General features: G+C 37.8%; 1 protein-coding gene across 1 annotated transcript in view; it reads left to right on the top strand.

The window, feature by feature from the left end:
- WWOX (WW domain containing oxidoreductase) overlaps positions 1 to 22,847 on the top strand; it is a 473,213-nt gene that overhangs the window by 95,839 nt on the left and 354,527 nt on the right. The window contains exons 7-8 of the mRNA XM_015639852.2: positions 12,164 to 12,349; positions 16,001 to 16,265. Of these exons, the coding sequence (XP_015495338.1) occupies positions 12,164 to 12,349; positions 16,001 to 16,265 (451 nt within the window). The remainder of the gene's footprint in view (positions 1 to 12,163; positions 12,350 to 16,000; positions 16,266 to 22,847) is intronic.

The raw sequence follows: 22,847 nt of genomic DNA, 5'->3' as shown, positions 1-22,847 counted from the left end.
TTGACAATAAATTCCACACTTTGTGCTTTTATCCAGTTTGACCCATTGATTGTTATGAGTATTCAAACTTAGCTATTTTCTGCAACTCTTTCTGTAACTGATATGCATCTCACTGTTCTTCTCGAGAGAATATGACCTCTTAGGCAGCTTTGAAAATACATTGTCGTAGAGAAAATATATAACAAAGAGTGTTTTTTTATACTTTTGAAACACTGCCAAAGCTAACTCTCACATGGATAGACAGATGACATTTTAGTACTTACAGGTCTTTTAGATTCAAAGAATTGTCAAAACTGACTTCTAACAGAAGTTTCTTTACTGCCAAAATCCTTAGTATCAATATTTTCTTATCATGTCATCTTCATATATTAAAATTTCTTGAAAGACAAATCCTTGCAGTATTTCTGCTTTAGTACTAACTTGGTTTTGTGGTGTGAAAGCAGTAAGTGTTTTAATTTAGAATCTTCATGCTTTTAATATGCTACATTTCTTTAAATGTATGGTGCAGTGGAAAGTCAAAACCACCTTTCTTCCAAATGCAGCTCTTAACCTGATTTGTGTGTTGTAGCTCATACCATGGTTGTCCTTGCTAGTCCATTAGGTATGCATGTTTATAAATCCTTGGAAATGAACAGGCTTAAATCAATTTTTGCCAGAGAACTTAGGAAATGAGAAGATCTAGAATCAGTAAAACCTGTTTTGTTTTTGTTGGCACACCCTGTTCTACCAGTGTAGGTCTGTTAAGCTACATTGTCAGTGATGGACAGGCTTTGCTAATGTTTCACTCTCATTTTATTTGGAAAAACATTTAGTAGTAGACAGCATCTAAAGCCTCTGCCTTGCCTTCAGGCCTTTCTGCCTTAAATATGTGCTCAGATGTGCCTGTGTCTGGCAGGACTCATTCAAGCGTTATGTGAAAGTCTACGTTCTGTATCTGTTGTGAGACTAGTGGGGCTTTGACCAAAATGCATTTCCAGTTATATTTTGTTTAAAGCCTGGGGCTGGGTGGAAACCAGACCCCACACACTGCCTGTAGCAGTGGATCTTTTATCTGATGCAGGTACAGAAGAGTCACCTTACAGCCATCTGCACTGGCAGGAGCGTGGACTGGAAGACCTACCAGGTCTTTCTGACCTCTGATTTTTTAGTGATTTAACTGTGTCTGGATAAGTTTGGAAAAGCAATTAAATGGCAGAGGCATCTTATTGCTGCAGTGGTGGGCCAATGTGTTTTCCAGCTCTAATGAACACTAACGACCTCTGTCCGTCCCCTGGTTCGTTCGTTGTGCTGCAGTGTCCAGAGGCTGTTGTCACCTCGGGGATTCCTTGGCACCAGTGCCTTTATGAGCAATTGGAAGGAATCTCACAGGCTCCAGTGACAGACTGAGCCTTGTTCTCTGTGCTTGGGCCAGTCTTGTCAGCTGGCAGCCAAAATTTCTGAAAAGAGGTCGATATCTCTGTAGGAGAAGCACATTGTGCTGGAGTCCCTCCCTGTCCCATGAGGGACCTGTCACTCCTGTTAATGAGCGTAGGAAATTCGTTAAGGGAAGAGGGTTTTCTTTCTCTTACAGATTTCTCAATAATAAAGCAGGGGGGAAAAGCAAATAAAGTGGTTTTGTTTTTGGGGTTTTTTTTCCCCAAACAAAACTATCATTTGAGCCCTGAGCTGTATAGATCTTGGTTTCTGGAAAAAACTACAATACTTCTAAAATGTCAAGGAGAAATTTTGTATGAGCGCACACATTTTAATAAAGACCTGCATTTTATTTCTTGCAGCATTTAATGTGAAGAGGCCTTTAGTTTTCAGTGCTGAAGATCTTAAACTTCTCTCTGCAAGTAGTGATATTCTCTGTTTAGTGTCCCCGGTTCACTGTTGGTTTCTGGGACACTGGTATTTTCCAGAACATGTTTGTCTTGGTGACACATGACCTAATAATTGAAAATTTATAAAAGAGGTAATAGATAGGCATGCCTTTTGAAATTCTGCTTTTCTGGAACACTTTGTGGCTCTAGGTGCTATTTTTTGTCAGCAGATGTAAAGGTGTGCTTATAGTCGCATCCCAGCCTGGGACCCTGTTCTTCCCTGGTTGATAGCAATTGGAAAATAATCTTGGAGAGCAGATCTCCCCCTGGGTGAGAAAACTAAAATGGAACAACTCCAGAAAAAGGATCCCTAAATTTTATTGAGTTAGAACCTCTTGTAGCTGGGGAAGCTGGGGGTTTTTGTATTGCAGAGAGCAGAGGGGAAGTTGCTGAAACTGTGAATCTCTCGCCTTAATCAAATAAGTTGTAGAGGAAAAAAAAAATCCATCTTGAATGTGCTTGGGAATCTGAGAGATTGTGGAAACTACGTGAGGAATGAAGAAATGTCATCCTCTGCTCAGCAGGAATTTAACAGGGCTGGTTGCATACAGAAAACAAGTGATGCAACAGAGGGAGACTTGAGAAAAACATAAATAATGAACGGGAGGAAAGAGTTACTCTGAAAAGAAATATTTAATATCAATTGGAATAGTACTTTAAAGCTAAGAAGCCTTCCTTGTTTGAAAGTACATGTCAGATGATTCATCTATAAATTATCATACTTCTGAGATTTGGTAGAAATCTTTTATTCCTATATGGATTTGTTAGGTGTTGTAGACTTGTCCAAAGATAAAATCTGAGCTCTGAATATATAAACATTGCAAATTATGCCATATTCTTATAAATATATTCTAGAAAATCCTTCATCCTCTCAGAAAAAGAAAAGATTTTTTTTTGTTTGCATTATCTATACTCTTGAGTTGATACAGCTGTTTCTCTTTCTGAGACTTTTTTATCCATGCAGTTTCAAATAAAGCTTTGGGCAGAAGGGTTTTGCAGATTATTTTAGATCCTGCAGTTCTGTGATTGCAGCACTCAAACTTTCTCTAGGAGCAGGACAGTACCCTCCAGTTTTTTCTGCTCTCACAGTTAGAAGGATTCTGTGGGCAAAATAAAGTAAAAATCTAAATTAATTTGATCTCCCAAAGTCAACTTTGGGAGGAGACAGAATAAAACAATATTGCTGTTTAATATTTGATCTAGCATTGTAGGACAACCTGAACACAGTGTGATTAATACATAAAATGGGTGTCCCATAAAAAATAGTGCTCGAAGATTTCTAGCACAAAATTTTTTGAAGAAAGTCAGCTGTCTTCTAGTATTTCTGGCTTTTTTCCTGCAGATACATTCCACACTGGACATTTCCACCAGGAATGAATGAATGCCATCTTCCTTCCTTGTGAAGATGGTGCTAACCTTAGGATGAGAATGGGGAAAGAGATCTCAGTGAACCTAAATGGCTGGTTTTGTTCAAGTTGCTTCTTCTATATGTATCAAATCTTTCCCCTCTGCTGCTTTCCAGCTCAGGCAGTTCATTGAATGTCTCTGTTATGGAAAGTCAAATAAATGATCTGTTTATAATAATGTTCTGGGCTAAGATGGATTTGGCATGAGCTGATTTTTGTGCAGCTGGCAGAGGCAGACCAACCAATCTTTCATATTAGTGTTTTGGAACTAAGAAACACTGAATTGAATCTGCTATTCATTGAATGGGCACAATGTGAGGAATTATGGTTGGTATTAATCCCCCTTATAGACAAAATGACAGCCCTCCTGTGATTGTATAGAACATAGCACTGAAATTCAGTCAGAGTCAGTGTTGGATAGTTCAGAGTCTGTAGAATTGGTGTTTCTGTAGGAGTGCAGAATTGTGGATGTGGCACCTTGGTTTCTATTTCTCAGTTTGGCCATCCCATACTTGACTGAAACCTGCATATTTTAACAGGGGCACAGCTCTGATGTTTCAGTTCAGAAACTCCCAAGACAGGACCTGTTGTCAATATTTATAGCCATGGTGTCATGGCATTTGCCCAGTTCTCATCACAAGAACACTTCCATGATCAAAACAGCAGGCAGGAGTGAGCAGTAAAGTTACAGATGAAATTTTATGTGCATTTGTAGTTTTCAGTGGTGCATGGTGCTGCTTGGCTTGAATTAAAGTTGCCTTCTGCCAAACAGTATGACTTTAATTTAATGTTCTCAATGTTTGAGGGAAAAAAGCTGAAATCATCCTGAAAAATCTTGAATTAGTCCAAAGATATGAAGCCATGTTTGCCAATAGCTACTGCTTAGAATTTTCTGAATTGGTAGGAGCAATTCAGAATTATGCAGGACTTCCAGATGTAGATCTTCACTGCTGTTACTTTCCTATACTTTAAGACAGCATTTTATTTTTTTTTGTGGTAAGAATTGGCGTATGCTAACAGTTTATTCACTAATGATGTGTGTAGAAATATGGAAAAGACAGCACTTATGAATTATGATTCTCCATTTGGAAGTTTAGTCTCATTTTCCCAACCAGACCCAAAGTGGAGTGGGCCAGGTTTTCAGCTGGCTTCCTTAGCTGAGGCCCCAAACTCTGTAACTGCACTCATTTTTCACGCTGCAGGCAGAAGTGTGCTGGAACATTGCAGGTGCAATTAAGATTTCGGAGCCTGATGAAAAGTCAATCCAGAATATGATTTTTCTGCATTTCCATATATTATAACTGACATATTGCAGGTGTGTTATTTTTAATTCCAATTGAATGACAGTTAAATAGTAGATACTGTGTGATAAATTCTATGCACACCTGAGAATACATATGTAAAAATGGGATCTCCTTAGCAAGTTGTTACAAATACAACCTAAAAGATCTGGAAAAAATGAATATATGATTCAGATGAATTATGCCTTTATGCCAATATGTTTGATGGTTCTGTAGTCAACCTATCTCTACCAGAGATGATTTTTGCCACTGCTTATTGTCTTTCCAAGCCTGAGTATATTTTATATCACTGTACCACTCTGTTAACTCTTTGCCATTAATAGAATTACTTTTTGTGAATTAAATCTAGTGACAATTGAGATTTTACATTTGTCTTCTCAGAGTTCATTTGGCATCCTGGCTGTGCCACTGAGGCACAAACTTCTGGACAACATTGTGCATTTTGAGGTATCAAAAGATACCCACATTGAATTAAGAAACATGCATAGTTCAGAAGTTACTGTTGCAGACAGCACGTATCTTAAATTTAAATAAGATCAAAGGCTGACTACATTTGAAACGTACATAATAATACTAGGTTAAAACCTTTTTTTTCTCTTTGTGGTGATGCTGTGCCTTATTAAAGCCTAGGGATTGGTTTTCTGCATAAATAGTTTTTCTTTTTCTTCTTTCTTCTGTTTTTAAGCTCTCGTACACAATTACCCCTTTGTGGTAGCATGTGTCAAGTCATGTGGATCCAAAAACTGTTTCCAGTATTTTATAAATGAAAAATTAAAGATCTCAGAAGCTTAAGCCCTTCCCCCTTTTCCTGGAGGCAGAGATCCTGATGTTTTCATCAGATCACCTTCCCTTTCATCTGCTCTAACGTGGAAATACCTTTTGTCTCAGAATATTTTTTTTTTTTAAAGTAAAGTCCATATTACTTCACTATAACTTTACACACAGTTACACCTACAAAAATTATGAAGTGTTTTTACACATTACTAACAAAAAGATTTTTTTTTGGTGTTTGTTACATAGCTTTATAACTGTGCTGTCCAAAATTTCCAAACCTGCCAGTTGTCTTTGGACACTTTTTACTCACTTCACTCTGCCCTAATGAAGAAATCTTGAAAACCCTCCAGGGACTTTCTGCTCAGCACTCTGGCTCTTCTGGTGCCCATTCTCTGCCATGTCTGTGCCTAAATCCTGGGTGAGTCCAAGATGGCTTGGGGCTCTGTCTTCCTAAAAAATTCTCACAAGATGCACCAGTTGTGAAAGCTGTTTTGTGCACCTAAATAGGTAAAATATGTATGATTAATAACTGATTAAAACATTCTGTCACAAATATAACAAGGATTTTTTAGCATTATGGCTTAATGAGTTTTGAGAAGCTCTGTGTGTTTAATTCATGTTGCCTTCTAAAAATTCTGAATTATAAGGCCAGAGTATTTAATTATATATACATTAAAATGTATTTAGTGTATTTAGTTAAATGCTTTCTAGAGGAGATAATTGAAACACAGAAGGAAGAGTCTTCAGCACTTGGGTAGGGAAACTTCACTGCTGGCCTGAGACTGGCCATGGATCATAACAATCCAAAAATTTATGTAATAGTTTGTATTTCTTTATTAGCTGCTCCCCAGAATCCCAAAGGATGTCAAGTACATTAAATTTCATCACAACATGAAATCTTTCAGGTCTGAATGGCAGCATGCAGCTGCTGTAGGGGTGTCTGAATTCTGTTACAGCTCTATAATCTCTGGGCAAATCAGTGAAGAGTCATTGGCAAGTGAAATGCTCAAAATCCATGAGGTGTTCTATTCTTTGAATGATCAGCTGTGGTCTCAAAAACACTTAGCTGTTTTCAATTGAAAATATTACAAATATGCAACAAAAGTAGTAATTTACCTTTTTTTTTTTTGTGAGTTGTAACTTTCTTTTTCTAACAAGTCTGTATTGTGTGCAAATGAAAGTTATATATTTAGAAATGCATGCAGAAACAACAAATCCTTCCATGGTTATTGCAAAAATGAGTATTTCTTTAGGTCTAGCTTACACTTGTTTGTGACTGCATGTGAATGTGTGTAAATAATGATTTGCTGCCAGAGCTTGAAAAAGATGCACCACTTTGAGGCAGCAAGTGACCTTAGGTGGGCTGCTGAATGAAAATGACCAGATTCTGGATATTTTCATTACTGCTGTCTCTTATTAATTTCTGAAGGTGCAGGATGATGTGGGGTTATTCTGGTAGTTGTCCCTCGCCGTATAAGAAAGAAAAAATAATAAAGGGAAAATCATGACTAATGGATGTTTTCTGTTTAGTTCCAAATCAGTTGAGACCTCTGTTCCTTCTCCAAACACTTATGAAATTGTACACTGAAGATTCTAGAGAGGTAATGAATAATGATTGAGGGATGGTGACCTATATGGCAGTATGCAGATGATGTATTAAGAAGGCACAGGAGCAGCTGCTCCTAGCAATTCCCATGTATGTGTTATGAAGGAAGAATCTGAGCAGTTTCAGTCCACTCTTATTAATCTCTTAGAAGTGAGGCAAAAGTATTTGCTGATCAACAGTGTCAAATCCTGCAAAGAAATCCAGTAGGATGAATTGCAGAGAATTTTCCTTGCTTCTAGCAGGAGGTCATCCATCAGGACTCTAAGTCCTGTGTTAGAGGCTTGCCTTAAAATGAAGCCTGTCTGACAAGGATCCACATTTCTGTCAGCTGGCAGTTGGTAATAAGGGTATTTTTTATGACCTTTTAGCCAATGTTTTTAGAAAAAGGGAAGTTAGACATTAAGCATTTGTTTCCAAAATTCGTTAGGCAGTGCATTTTTTGTTTTTATTTTACATTGAACAAGTAAACATTTAAATATTTTTGTGTCAGTACTAGATTATACACGGTTCTGAGTTTTCCTGCTGCTGTCTGAACCCTGAGTTAGTGATTTTCTTGTTGCTTGGTTTCCTGTCAGTACTGCTTGTAAAACTGAGGGGGATTTCTGGAGAAGGTTGTTTAATTCTCTCATTTTTTGGAGAGCCATAAGCTTCTCTTGCCTGTCAGATATTCCCTTTGTGTATCTAGGCATTCCCTCATGGAAAGAAGTACAACTTTCTAACTCAGAGAAAGCAAGCTGGGTGTTCAGGGTTATGGGGTGGAAAAGTTTGGTGGGCTGTGACTTTGCTTCTTTGTGGAAGAGAAGTCACAGCTCTGCCTTCTTTACTGGCCGTGACAGAGGTCTACAGTTGCTTATGGGACTTTGGGGATATGGTGAGGCCTTTTCTGTTGAATTTCTCTGTAATTCCAAACAGTGTGAACTTTTCAAATCGCTTGAGAAGTGCCCCAGATGGTGTGACATTCTGCTTCATGGGAAGATTTGAAAGTATTCCCTTTGCATACTCTCCGGTTAACTATTTCATTACGTTTGAAATGGGAGAACACCAAAGCCAAGAACTCTGTTGACATTTTGGTGGTGTTTGTTTAACCTCCTAGTGCACAGGCTACATTTGTTGAAAAATATTATTCTTACCTTTGCAAATCATCAGTAATTAATTCCCTTGGAAATATCTACTGCTGCACACAGCCAGCTTGGGAGGCTGCTGACAGATCACAGTTTTACATCAGGTGCTAACAAATTGATTATTAAATTTCATAACTAACTGATTTATAGCAACAATTTAATTTCTGTATCTCTCTAATGTATTCACTTACTATATTTTCAAATAGTCCAGAGGAGTTGGATTGCTTAGTTGCTTCTAATGGTGAATTGTGCACAGCATGTGAGATCTGAATGACTTCCCCAGTGCAAAGGTTAGTAAAGTATCACAGGCTTTGTAAAGTATAAGAATATTAGCTACATCTCAGCTCAGGTATTCACATTTAAGATTGTCCTGGCTAATTCTACATGCTTTTTAACTTTCTCTAAATTGTAGGTACACCTTCCAGCTCGGTGAGGGTTTTCTGGGATCGCTGTGTGCCTTGCTGTTGGAGTCCCAAGAAGCATTTTCTACCTGATATAACAGATCATGGGCAGGTCCCAGCACCCACCTAAATGGCACTGGCAGCCCACCTGAGCTCCTTGGTGGGATGGAAGTCACTGCCTGAAGACATTTTAAGGAGACATAGAGAAAAATTTTCACAGCACTCTGCAGGGTCTTAGCTGCAGTGTTTCCACAAATATCTAATGGTGTCATGGTTAGAGGGAGCACTTGGTCATGTCAATACCAGGAGTAAACACTATGGAAAATTTCTTTTGCTGCTGATATCCTTTGTTGGCCTTAGCTGTGCCTTTGATGTAGAATTACAAATTATTTTAAACTGAGGGGGGATTTTTTTTTTTCCTTGGGCTCAGGAGGAAGCCTCATGCAGATTGCAGCAATGTTTTAAATGAACTTGTGAAATCAAGGTCACAGTTCTGCTATCACTTGAAAATACTCCTGTCATAAAGGAAAGCTGCAGTGCCAGATGTGTGGTGTGAATTGTCACGTATCTTAAAAATTTTGTCCCTGCATAATGATATGTTCAGTGACACAGAGCTCTGCACCATTGAGATTAGAATCTGTCATCTGTGACTGAAATTCATAACTGCACAGTGGCTGTTACCCAGGTAATCTCATTCATTTCCTGGTGTGCAAATGGCCGGGTCACAAAAACTTAGATGACAATTTCCAGTAATTGGACCTTTGTTAGCAGTCTGAGGAGAGACACCGATAGCTTAATGGACATGGATCCGAATCTGAGAGGTGGCTTTTCTCTGAAATGAAACACAACATCAGTGTCTATTCATACAACCCTTTAGGTTTCCTTTCTGTGGAGTTATCTAGGAAAAAATCCTTTTTTATTTAGCATTTAAAACCACTAGTGCTAATTAAAAATAAAAGAATTGTAAAAGGGAATCTGATACTAACTTTTCAATACAATAACTGCTTAAAATGTTTCTGTATTTATTTTTCTGTTTCTTCACAGATTTTTATAATAAAATACTGTAAATAATGTTAATTTTACAGTCTCTTATATCTACTTTTACTTTGAAAAAATGGACTTTGAAAAATACAAATTTCATAAAATAGACTAAAACATAATTTTATGTCTTTTATAAAATCCAATTAAATGACCTAAAATTAAAAAAGTACTAAATTTTATCATTTTATAGTTCTAGAATATTCTTTTTAATTAATTGAGCTGACAGATTTAGGTATAGAGTGTGTATTTCCTTTCTGCTAGTTATTGTGTAATTACTAATAGTGAAGGACACTACAGTTTGGGTAGGTGGAATAAATGAATCCTTTCTGTCTATGATTTGTCACTTCCTAGTGCACATTACAATTATCAAATAGAATGATTGACTTTTAAAAGGTGTCATATTTGTTTTGGAGGGAATGGTGATGGTATTTTTGATATTGCTACTGCATTCATGTGCTGCAGTTCTCTTACAGGAGGCTCTTATACCAAAAATTGCATCTGTGTTGGAGAAACTTGTTCCTTTTTTCCCAGCAGATGTACAGATCTGTAAATTAATTCTTGCTAGAGTTTTTCATAAAGTCTCATAAGAGGTGATGAATCATCCAAAGTTCCATGCCCTCTCAAGCTTCAAGCAGCTTTGTTTTCCTCTTGGCAGATGCAGCTCAAAACAGGCAAAATGAACTCTGGTTTAAATGATTTTGATAAAAAGTGCCTCAAAAGATCTGTTACCTTCTAAAGAATATGATCCTGCACAACTCAGTGAATATCCTGCTTGTGCTGTGCTGAGTGAGGCTGCAGAGATCAAAGAGCTGCCTTTTTTTGCCATTTGGTTTGAACAGAAAGAGCTTTGCCTTTGTAAGGACAGTCCCTCTTTATCTTCAGTTTCTTTTGTGGGTGCAGTATGTATGCACAGATATTCTGTGTATGGGTGGCACTGCCCAAAAGGAAATCAGAAATCCAGCACTTCACACACGGAGCCTCTCAAAGTGCACAGATGTTTCACTCTGCTTCTGGAGCTTTTGGTTAAAATTTTCCAGGTTGGCAAAAGAACAGATGATAGAATGTTAACTTCTTATTCAACCACGCTACACTGGTGACTTCCCAATGGGCTGGAAATTGAAATTTATTTTAATAAGAAAACACAGTCTACTCTCTATGTCCATCCTTATGCATTTCTTTCAGTATTCAGCTAAGGTGTGTTTGATTCCCCCTAAAATGAAAACTGAGCTATCAAAATCTGGTGCTTTCAAACATGCCAGAAGGAATATAATTACTTAGGTTTGTCTGACAACCTGGGGCTTCATGTTTCACATTATTTTCCAGAATGCCTTCTGCAGATGCTCAGAGTTGCAGTATACATGTCCTTCAATCATGTGGGGAAAGGTTCTGACTCTGTGTCTCCTGCCATGCTGTGTGTGTAGGGCTGTGAGGAGGCACTTGAGAAGGACAGAGGGCAAGCAATTATTTTTCCTAATTGTGCTTCATTTATTACCTTCAGAGTTAGAGTTTATGTTGAGTGTTGATTTTGTCTCCTGGGATTGCAGTAAAAGCATAATAGGATGGAATAGGCTAAACAAATGTGACAGATCTTAATATTCTGGTGTTGGGACATCACAAGTGTTAGTGCAGGAATTGTTGGCTGTCATTATTTCGTGTGACTTTTCCAAATGAAATACACCAGGGTGAGGGATGCCAGATGCAGGCTCTCAAACCTGAGGTTCTCAGCTCAGGTAGAGCTTGCTGAGGTCTGCTGCGTCAGGCTCTGACTCAAGGACAAGAACGCGCTGTCGGTGCCAAGGTTTGCTCAGAGATGATGCAATCTAACAAATGCAGATCCATCTGAGGTCTGAGGACCAGAGACTTTGCTGTGTTTCGTAAGGGTTTGGAAAGAGACAAGAAAGAACAGAAAGGGCGTTTGTCCTTGATCTTGCTGTGGAGGCTGGGAAGGCTGCAAGGTGTAGTATCCTGAGATTACACTGGAGACCTCAAGGAATTTGAAATTTTCTGGACCTGTTTTTTGAATGAGAGAGGTATGTGGCAGCCTAGGTTCTTTTCTAGCTTAGTGTGGTAGAATCTTACCTTTCATTTCAAGTTCCTTTATCATGGCATTTCTATTTAAACTGCATTTGGTGAGTTCAGTGAGGAAGGATTCTGCCTCAAGGATCTCATATATCTTGTGTACAGATTTTCCACCAAAGATTACATTGGAGAATGTTTTCATTTTCCCATCTCAGTCTTGCATTTTTTAACAGCATACTTCATCTGCTGCAGAAGGATAAAATGTGTACATGTGCCCTTTTGCATTGTGTCTTTATTTTTTAATCACTTGTGCCCTACCAATTGTGCAGGTGTCATGTACCCCATACAAGAAAGTAGCAGGAGTTGCTCCTCCCCCAGGAAAAGTTTCTTTTCTAAATGCTCCAGATAGAGACACTTTCCTAACTGGCAATTGGGAGAGCAGTGGTAGTGCTGTGTGGCATTTTGCCTTTTATTCTGTACCCTTTCTCCAAGGATGTGCCAGTGTGGGGCTCAGCTGGACCCTGAGTGGAGCTGCTGGAATCAACTGGAATCAGCTCCTTCACCCTGTTCACACAGGGGTGTAATTACACATATTTAATTGAGATTTCTTTGTCCTCTTTCGATTTTTTCAGGCCCCTCCACATCCTGATCTGCAACGCTGCCGTGTTTGGTGCTCCCTGGTCCTTGACAGAGGATGGCCTGGAGTCCACCTTCCAGGTGAACCACCTGGGACATTTCTATCTTGTCCAGCTTCTGGAAGATGTTTTACGCCAGTCATCTCCTGCCAGGGTTGTCGTGGTGTCCTCTGAGTCCCACAGGTTGGTGAATGTTAACTTTGATTTTGCTGGAATCTTTAATCCTTGGAGCATGAAACAGCTTCTGCAGAACCACAGAAGTTTCTGAAAATGAAGGTCCTTGCTCTCAAGCATTTGCCTTTGAATAATCTTTTTAAAAATAGACGCATTACTAATGCCTGTGGATGTTTCTGGATTTGGCTCTGTTGCTGGATAAAGCATGTTCTAGTTTTATAACAGTATGTAGATATTTTTTTGACCATTCTTTGTGTGAATGCAGATTTTCGCCGTGTTTCAGACCACTCATTGATTTTGTGAGGAGATGGAATAATAATTGATTAAATCTGAATGGCACGACCTATATTGATTTGTCATTCAACAACTTCAACATCTTAGCAAGAAGAATGTGCAGATATTTTAGCAGGAGAAACAATGCAATTAAAAACTGCTAGATGAAATCCAGTTGTTTTATAATGAGAAATTAGGGAATTCAATGCAGACATTAGCTGTATAATTGTAAAATGGGAAGTAGTGTAGTTAATACATATTACAAATCTGGCTATGCCTCTTTTGGTGAATTTTTTAATTAAAATGTTAGATGCTCATCTTTTCTACTGCCAGGAAAATATAGTTGGCAAAAAAGATGTTGATGAGGTTTGTCTTATTTCAGATGTGCTTGTGTTTCTGTGTTAATAACTGAAAAGATGGTTTTGATTTAAATAAAGTTCCTTGTGCAAAATGAATGCCCCAGTTCTGAATTTTACTGGGCACAAACCACTTGCTCCTTGCTGATTTAGTTCAAGGACTGCAGGATTAAACCTATAGCATTCAGCTTTAAACATTACTGTTGATTTCTGTTTCACTTTTGGTCATGTGTAGCAGTTCTAGCAAACTAAAAGGAAAAATGTGAAAATGTGTCAGTGCTTTTTTTTTTTTTTTTTTTTTTTTCCCCTGTCTTCATATTTCTGAAATGTTTTAGTGACCCAGAATGAAGCTTATTTTTTTTAATCATGTTTCCATAAAATGTAACCCCAGGGACCTGGTAGAGAGAGACCAGCCAAGGGTCGGGCTGAAACCTTTATCACTTCCAAACACAGGGGCTTATGGTATAAATGACACACTGCAGATAGATTTACTTTTACCACTTTAAATTTATGATGGCTGAAATGAAAGGAAGCAATAGAAAATGCCAGTAATAATCCTCCCCACTGTTAAAAGACATGAAATGTCTAGTAATTAGGTGGTAACAAAATCTGGACATCCTTATCTTTGCAAATCACACCAGGTTTGTGAAAGCAAGTAGCAGAGTCCTGTTAGGAGTGAGGGCAGCTACTGCAGGGCAGGCGAGATAGCTCTAGAAATAAATCTGCCAACTCCAATCACTTGCCAGATGTGGAGGGCACAATGGGATATGTATAAATGAGCTGTTATTTAATGGGAGATTATGTTGAATTGTCAGATGCTTGTTCCCCCTTGTAAGTTTGTATCTCTGATAGCATTTTAAATGACATTTTTGTTTTTCACTGCATTAAGTACTGTGTGTAACCAGGGCTCACATCTCTGGACATCTTTATCTGTGTTTTTGAAAACATTTTGAAAGTGCTCATTGTTAAGTCAGAGAGATCAGCCAAGGTTTAGAGAAGCCCATAAGGAAATAAGTAACAGTCTATGTTTGAATAAAATAATTAACACAACTAGTAAACTTCCCTTTTTCTAAGGAGTCCAAATAATGTCTTGCAGCTTATGTTATCACTTAGACTGGTCACTGTAAATAACTGTGCTTTCCCCACCCCCAGTCTGTTTAATGGGAAGAAGTTTATGTAAGGAGTTAGTTAGGTATTATTAGATAGTCGTTCTTTCTGACCTACTTGAGAACTCTGTGCCTTAAACCATGTCGTAAAACAGAAAGTGTTGGTATCTAATTACTTCCATAAACCTTGACTGGATCTTTTTGCTGGAGTCAAGACCCCCTGTTAGGGGAAAAATAAAGTCTCATGTTTGCAGAAAATGCTATCCCACACTGCTCCAAGGCAAAATATTTATTTGCCTCTTTGGTTCTTCCTTCATTTCTAGTTACTTCTCTGGATTCAGCACAAATGGATTCTGTTTAAATTAAGCTTTTGGGTACTTTAAGCATGTCATATTAAAATCAGAATAATAAGTAGGTTGACTTTCCTTCTGTCTTTATTTCTGTGTTGTTAATTTGATTGTGCAGCCCTTATTCCCCTGAATGCAATGAGATTGACTCACACAAGCACACTTGCAGGACTGGACTCAAAATATGCCACCGTGTTTCCTTTATACAGTAACACACAAAGAGTTTTATTTATGGATTATTTTTGGTGTCATAAGTGATTACTTGTGGAATGAATATAGGAAATTCCTCCCAGAATAGTCCTGTTAATTTCAGAAATGTATTTTATCTAACTGAAAATTATGAAAGAGAAATTTTGTTGAAATTGAAGGGCTAATTCTGCAAGACACAGAACATCCTGGATTCCTCTTGAGTTCAAATACTGTATTGCTTTTCTCTGAGCGTATTATAATTCTGCTCACAGAATGAATGTAGAAATTCCAGCTGATCTCTTCATTTCTGGGCATGAGATGCAAAATTAGTAAAGATATTTTAAAACATTTTTCTAGTGTGTACTATAATTATGTTTATCCCTGCTCTCCCCAGCTGATTCTGAAAACTGAGTATTAAAAAGAGCTTGCTAAATCCTTTTTATTTTTAGTAGCTCCTCTGAATGAAACATAGATCTGTAACTAAACGTAGTATTATTTTCTAATATTAACAGATACCAGTAAATTAATAAATGGAATTGTAAGAACTGAGAGGAGAAATGCTTTATGGAAATTTATTTTTCTTTATTTAAATGTCTTTAGAACATTCACTACTTTGTTTCTTTCCTTTTTTTTTTTTTTTTTTAATAACAAACAGCTGGTGTTTAATGACTCTGTCAGACTCAATTAAAAAACGTCAACTAGTTACTTTGATTTGTGTTCAGCCATGCCATGGGTATACTTAAAAACATTATACTCTGCCAGAACTCATTTTGGCTTTGTTTACATTTATCTTTTAAACATATAAGACTATTGATGGCAAGTTACCAAGGTTATAACCCCTTTATATTCATCAATTTTTAATCTAAAAAAAAGCTTAAGAGGCAGTGAGACTCATCCATAGTTACTTGAACACTTAAATGCAAGTGTGCTGTGTGTGAGCACTGGATGAAATGATCAGGGGATGGGAAGAAAGGGAAAAGAGACCTGGGTTGCTCTGCTTTTAATGCAGAGTGTTCTATCCTACATTATTTCCTCCAAGCTGATCGTGCTTTTATGGACATATGGCAAAATCTCTTCGGTTTGCTTTTTTAAAATTTAAAATAAAGTGTTTTGTAAGTTACCCACCATGTCTTTAAACCATCAAAGTGTTTTCTGAGTTGTTTTTCTTTATTATTTGCTGTTTCTAATTATCCAATAATTTTACTGCCATAGTATATGGGACTGTTGCTTGGTCTCAGGCAATTTCCAGTAGATGCTTTCAACTGCTAAATAAGCTGTTGTTTTATGTTGGTTCTGGCCAGGATCTACTCTCTTGTCTACAGTTTACGTTGTTCTTAATGCGAGTGAAATTAACTCTGGGGTATCTAAGGCATATTTACTGTTTTTCAGATTTACAGAAATTAAAGACTCCTCTGGAAAGCTTGATTTCAGCCTGCTTTCTCCATCTAAGAAGGAATATTGGGCTATGTTGGCCTACAACCGCTCCAAGCTTTGCAATATCCTGTTCTCCAACGAGCTGAACCGACGCCTCTCCCCCCATGGGGTGACATCCAACTCAGTCCACCCTGGAAATATGATTTATTCCTCCATTCATCGTAACTGGTGGGTGTACACTCTGCTGTTCACCTTGGCTCGACCTTTCACCAAATCCATGGTAAGTGAATGCCTTAAACTATTTTGTGCATCTTCATTTTTTCAAATTGAGGCAGAAAAGTTGTAAAAATCCAGATGTATGTATCTACCTCTTGCCTTTTATAACCATGACCCTGATTTTAATGGCAAAAATCATTCCAATACTGTGCTCTAGAAGAGGATTCTTCAACCACTTAATATTTACTTTGTAAATCTTCTGTTAAGGAACCTTCTAAGATGGAGTGCATGACCTTGTTTGAATATATGATTTTCACTGTGATTAAGCACATCCTATGTCTTAGGTGTGGGATAGTTTAGAGTTATTTCTGTACCCAGGATACGTGAAACATCAAAAAAATTGCTTTGGCTTTTAAGTGGAATATGTTGACTGCATTTTTTATGTAAACAGATGCCCTAGTTAGAAAAGATACTGCAGACATTATTAATGGCTGAGGGAAAGTGCTTTCAGTGGTAAAAGCACCTTCATTCATATTTAAAAAAAAGCAACAACCCAACAATTTTCTTGATTCCTACAAAGTGCTGAAGACAATGGGTGTTTTCCATTTGTCTGCATTGGATTTTGGACTGGAACCATGACATAATGAAGGGCTATGTGGTTCTTCCATCGCCAAGGTTATGAGTCTTTATTATGTAAGAATTTGCAGCACCTCCAGCACTTGGAGGGGTTACTCTTATGCTTTGAACCTCTGAACCAATTATTTATGAGAAGTCCACAGTAGTTTTTAGGCAGAGAATGGCATTTTCCTCATTGAGAACTGGCTTCCTTTAACCTTATAGACTGTTTTTTATTCCTTTTTCACTGACAAAGAAGGGGCTTCCCAAAAAGAGGAGCAGAGAGAAAGAGTCTCCTTTGAATGTTTGCTTCTATGAATCAGGGAAATGGAAAGATCTGCAGAATCTTCACTTCTACTGGGATACTGTGTGTGGAAAACACAGGGTGTTTAAATACATGTCCATAAAAGAAAAACACTGGATCTTCAGTAAGACCTGTGGAGCAAAAATGTAAACACTCCAGTGTTGACCACGTGTCACTCAGGAGAGCCCTCACACCTCCAACCTCTGCCTGCATCTTGCAGTCTGTACATATGCAAAGCCTGTTTATGTCCACAAGATTGATACATGAGTGCTCTGGCACCTTGGGACAAGTAATAATATCTTTCAACAGCATGTTTTTTTGAGCAGGACCTATAAAACCATGTCTCTGCTGTGCTAGGCATTGTTTGTAAAACAAATTCTTGAAGTTCTCCTGAGAATGTGTGAGTGAATGTTATCAAAATCCCATGAAAATGATCCAGTCTGTGGATGTTTAAGAATTGTTAGTTTTATTTACTCTGACATATTTTCACAAAGGGAACCTTTTCAGTTTGTTGCTCAGGGAATCTTATCCTCTAAGGAACAAAATAAAACACCAATGTTAATTTTGAATTCTTTAAAAGAATTGATAGATTTTTAAATGATGTCTATTAATGGGTATTACATATAAGAGAATACAAAGTACAGGACAAAGATAGCAGCAGCACTATTGAATAACAGTGCACTCTGGTCCAACCTAAATCACTTCTGTTAAGTCCTTCATGTTTGTATTTCACTGAGGTTATTTGAATGTCATGATGGAGGGTATGGGCTGAGGTTAAACATCAGTTTTACAACTCATATTCTGATATGAATTGTTATGTTCCCCTGAACTCTACCAATGTTTCAATGGCCAATAAAACTAGAAAAGTTCCCCTTCCAGGGTATGCAAACAAGCTGAGCTGAAATGCTCATCATCATCAGTGTAAGAGCTGCTATTTTAAGGCTTGTAGGGAGCAAATGATTTGCTGCTGCTGCTTCTTTTTTAGGGATTGTGCTGTTATCAACATGGAATAGACTTTGTTTGCGATCTTTTTCTGGGCTTCCATTCCATGTTTCTGTGGCAGCTCACCCTGGAGTTTAGATGAGTGTTTTGGCCAGAATGTTGGGGGTGATCTCAAGGCTTTACAGCTGCAGTCCCAAGGTGGTGTCTTGTTCCTGAGTTTTCCAAGGATGTCTGCATTGCACAATGCAGCATGATGCAGCAGCATTTAAAGTAGTTTCAGCTGAGCTGGGCCTGTCACTGGAATTGAGATTGGAGACAAGGTTATGTGGAGAGAGGGGAGGTTTTTCCAGACAAGGAGCCACACAGAAATGCCTGGACCTGTTCTGATCTCTGAAGTCGTAGCTGCTGCAGCATTTTGGTGTGGTGGAGAGGCCAGTTCTTCCTGGAGCCAGTTTGAAACTGTTTGTAATGTCCTGATCTGTTGGGCTCCTGGAGTCTGCATAGATGCATGCCTATATATATATATATATATATATATATATATATATATATATACACACACACACATAGACAGAAACTGCAGCTGCACATACCTGATTCTAAGAACTTTTTTGTATTATTGTGGTATCCCCGAAGTAGTTTGAAGAAGAGCAATGGAAACTGAAGATTCTCCTTTTTTTCCCACCCACCTCTTTTTGAAATCTGAAATCCACAAGGATTTCTACACAGAAATTTAGAAGTATTTTGTAGAAAGAAATAGTTGCAAATAAATTACCATTTTATTATTGAAGTAACTCTAGTTCTACTAATGTCAAAAGGCCTCTTTTTTTAACTTACCACTGAATAGTTACTCAGTAAGATGGAGATACTTAGATTGTAGTGAAATTATATTCAATTATGTCAATTGAAACAAGTGGATACTGTAAAAAACAAACTGGAAGAGAAGCTCTGACAGCAACTATTTAGGCCATGCATATACTTTGCTGGTTTCATCTAAGGCTCTAGGGTTTTGAGTTTTTTTCTTTCTACCTCTTTTACTTTCTTCTCTCTTTCCCTCTCTCTTTAAAAACCGGCTCAAGAAAAGTTTAACTGAGTTGTTTTTTTATGCTTTAAATAAATGCTAGTCATTCAGACCCATCTGATTTGTCATTATTTACACACAAGACTAAAACTAAATATATTTTTTGTAGGTTTTGAGCTTACACTGAGTGTGGTATCTGGTGTCAGCCCCAGGTGATTTTCAGTGTACAAGGGCATATAAAATTATAAGCAGACTGCCATTATCACACACTTGTGATAGTCTTACATAGACCTAAGTATTTTTGTTGGCAGGTAACAGAGAAGAAAGAATATCATGTGTTAGAGTAGCAAGAGCTTAACAGATGTTTCAGTGAGCTGAATTTTCAAATCCTTTTACATTAAGAAATGGCTGGGGTTTGGGGAAGTTCTGAGACTATTGGGTTACATTTCCTGTTGCAGTGCAAAGCCAGCCATTGTGTTGGAGTTTTAGCAGATGTGTTACCCCCTTTTAATGGTTGGGAGTAAAACATTGGTTCTGTTGCTGAGATATAAATTACATTTATAAAAGCTCAACTTGTCACCCTTAAAAGGCAGTTAGAAGTAGCAGGACAATTCTGCCCTTAATTTTTCACTGTGTAAGGGACTGATGCCTGAAGTGCTCTATGATTTCTCCCTCCTTCCCCAAAGATAGTAACTTTCCAGAACTAGATTTTGTATTTAAAGTATTCCTGTTGAGAATTGGAAGGGCCTCAAAGTCTTCTGCATGACTAATTTTTATATAAACCCATAGATTCTTGTCACTGGGATATTTTTCCAGGGGTGTTTAAGGCAGTAGCCCTGTATTGCTGTGTTCATACAGGCAGGAGGAAACCCCAGTGTCTACAATGGCTTCACTGGGTTTGCTTTTGCCATAAGCTGGAAGTGTCTAAATTTAAATTTCAAGTCATGATTTCCCTGCACACCTAACATCAACTCAGAAATGTTATTCTGGCAAGAAATCAATCTGCATCTACAGGAGTGACTGCAACCTAATGATCACATCTGTTTGCTTTTGATAGAAGCCCAAAAGAGGCCTTGTAGCCTCATCACCTCTTTGCTTTCTCCCCTTTCTTTGCTGAAGAAGCTGGAATTACCCTTAGAGCTGGGGATAGAATTCCCTCTCCAAGCAAACATTTTTTGCTGTCCAAAGATCTGTGTGGGCTGTGTTGAGTTGATGTTGGCTTCCAGTTCTGAATTCACAGCTCAGGCCAAATTCTGCCCTCAGCTGTGCCTGTTCAGCCCCCAGAGCAGCCCTGGGCAGGGTGGGTATGAGCGCGTTCCAGCACAGAATTTGGCCTCTGTTTCCTTCCTTAAGACATTCCTTAAAATGCACTGGGGTTTCTTGAAAAGCAAGAGGCATCTCTTTTTGGAAAGAGCCTCACAGTTCAGGTTTGATCAAGATGACAGTTTCTTTTCTCAGGTTGAGTTCTGGGCAGGAAGTGAAAGAGGATATGAGAGTGAAAGGGAAGGAGCCACCCACTGGATATTAGCAGTTGTAGAGAGTGAATAAATCACATGGGCAGTTCTCCTGGTTTATGGATTAATGCCTGAAGTGTAGATGTTGAAGTGATGCTAAGCCACAGCTCCCCTTTTTAACATGCAGGTTTGTGGACCTTACCTCCAGTACCATGGAGGGACAATTGTTTTATTGAACCCTGACAGCATTTGCTTCCTTGCACAAAACTCCTATTTAACATTGACTGAATTGGTTAAAAGGAAAGAAGGCTTGTGTGGAAGAACATTTTGATTTGTTATAACAGGATGAAAAAGAGATGTCTCCAAAGTAGTTGTTGATCATTTTGTGGGTCCTATCCAGCAATAAAATGTAATATAAGCTAGTTTATTATCAAACTTACATTTAACTGATACATATTTTAACTTGCTGCTAAAATAAATGTAGCATGAAATATTAGGGCAAATTAAATTTGTCCCCTGTAACCTACACCAGAGGAATGGAAAGTCTCTATGGAAACCCATCCCTGTGCCAAAGGGAACAACAGGTCAGGATCTCAGTGACCACAACAGTGCTCAAGGGGAGCAATGGCCATGGAATTCCCTGTGTCCAGCACAGCCCCATAGCTGTTTGTGGAGCAGCTCTGTTTTTGTCCTGTAATTTCGTGGAGGAAATTAGGAATTTCTTCCTCTCCCTGCCAGATCCTTGCAGAATTTCAGAATGCTTTGCCAAGTGTGTGGGCTGCAAGGCAGGGAAATATTTGGCCCTTGATGTTTTATATTACATGAAATTGAATTAAAATTTTAAACTAAAAAGAAGATTTCCTTATATTTTTAGACTGAAGAAGCCCTTTCTTATTGCTATTTCTTCTCTTTTACTCACCATCACTTATGGAGCTAAAGGGCACCTGGAGTGCTGTGGAATCTCTGAGGTGCTGTGCAGCATTGATCTGCTCAGAATGTATTTGAGAAACCATAAGGAAGGAAATTTCTCTTATATTATGAGTGTTGAGGTGCTTGGGTGAAAGGAATGGTGCACTCTGAAAGAAACAGCTGAACAGGATGTTCAGTTCTGGGGTTTTTTTTGTCCATTTACCTTTGGGTTTTTTATATCATCACTATACTCAGTATTATAAATTTGCCTCATCCTTATTGGTGGTGTTCTTGAGATCTTTTCCATACTGAAACATCATGAGTTGTGTTCTTTGCTTTTTGAGTTGATCAAAAATTGATCACCTATCACAGCAACTGAAAATAAGGAAGGCTATGATTCTCCATGGATAAAGATGGCTAAAATTAGAAGTTTTTGACAAGATGGTAAAAAAAGATTTTTTTTAAAGTATTAGGCAGTGGAATTCTGTAGTTCTGGGTCTTTTTTAATTTTCACATTTATTGTACATATTGTTGTACAGATATTATCTTTTTTGATGTCAGTTTTTCCAAAAAAATGTGGAATTTTTTGGAAAAAAGAAAGGTTCTCTTTGTGGGAATATGTTTTTGCAGTGCATGGTTTTATTCTCTTTTGTCAGGGAAGAAAATAACTAATAACAGCATTAGAAAATCTTCCAGATTTATATGTACAACCTCTTGGCCTGCCTTCCTTCTGACTGATTAGTAAGGCTTTCTCTCTCTAAAGTGGGTGTGTGCTTCTTTGCTGCATAAACACCATGCTAAAACTCTGGTTCTCTACAGGTTTGTGACACTTTGGGTTTTGTGGCCACACACAAAAAATTTTTTCATGTAGTTCACATAAATCTAATATTTTTTGACAAGCATTGCTAAGAAAACAGCAAAAGAATTTATCATAGAGCTTTGTTAAAAATAATTGGGAAGGAGAATGTAAGGGAAAACACAGGGAGGAAGAGGAACTTTGTGTGTGAATCACATACTTGAGTTGTAGAACCTGAAAACTATAAACATGTATGTTCATATGCTTTTTCTGACTTTAGCTATCAACAGTAACTTTTGCTGGGAATAATCTAGCTTGAAATTAAGTCTTGATGATTTTTTTAAAAGCTGAAACAGATTGCATCTATATTTCATGCATTTATTTAGTGCTAATGCAAACATATGTCTTAACTTGGGAAAGTGACAGCAATGGTCTGAATGAATTTTTTTATATTTTCTGGCCTGCATCTTAACATATCTATGAACTGGGTAGTAATTTTATCTTTGCCACTCTTAATCAGCTGTCAGATTATGCTAGATATTATTATATGAATAATTTTAAAAAGGTCTGGTAAACAAAAGGACTTTCATAGAATAATCTTGTAC

The sequence above is a fragment of the Parus major genome, chromosome 11, assembly GCF_001522545.3.
Source record: "Parus major isolate Abel chromosome 11, Parus_major1.1, whole genome shotgun sequence".
In the NCBI taxonomy this organism is placed as follows: domain Eukaryota; kingdom Metazoa; phylum Chordata; class Aves; order Passeriformes; family Paridae; genus Parus; species Parus major.
This window is presented reverse-complemented; position numbering and strand designations above follow the sequence as displayed.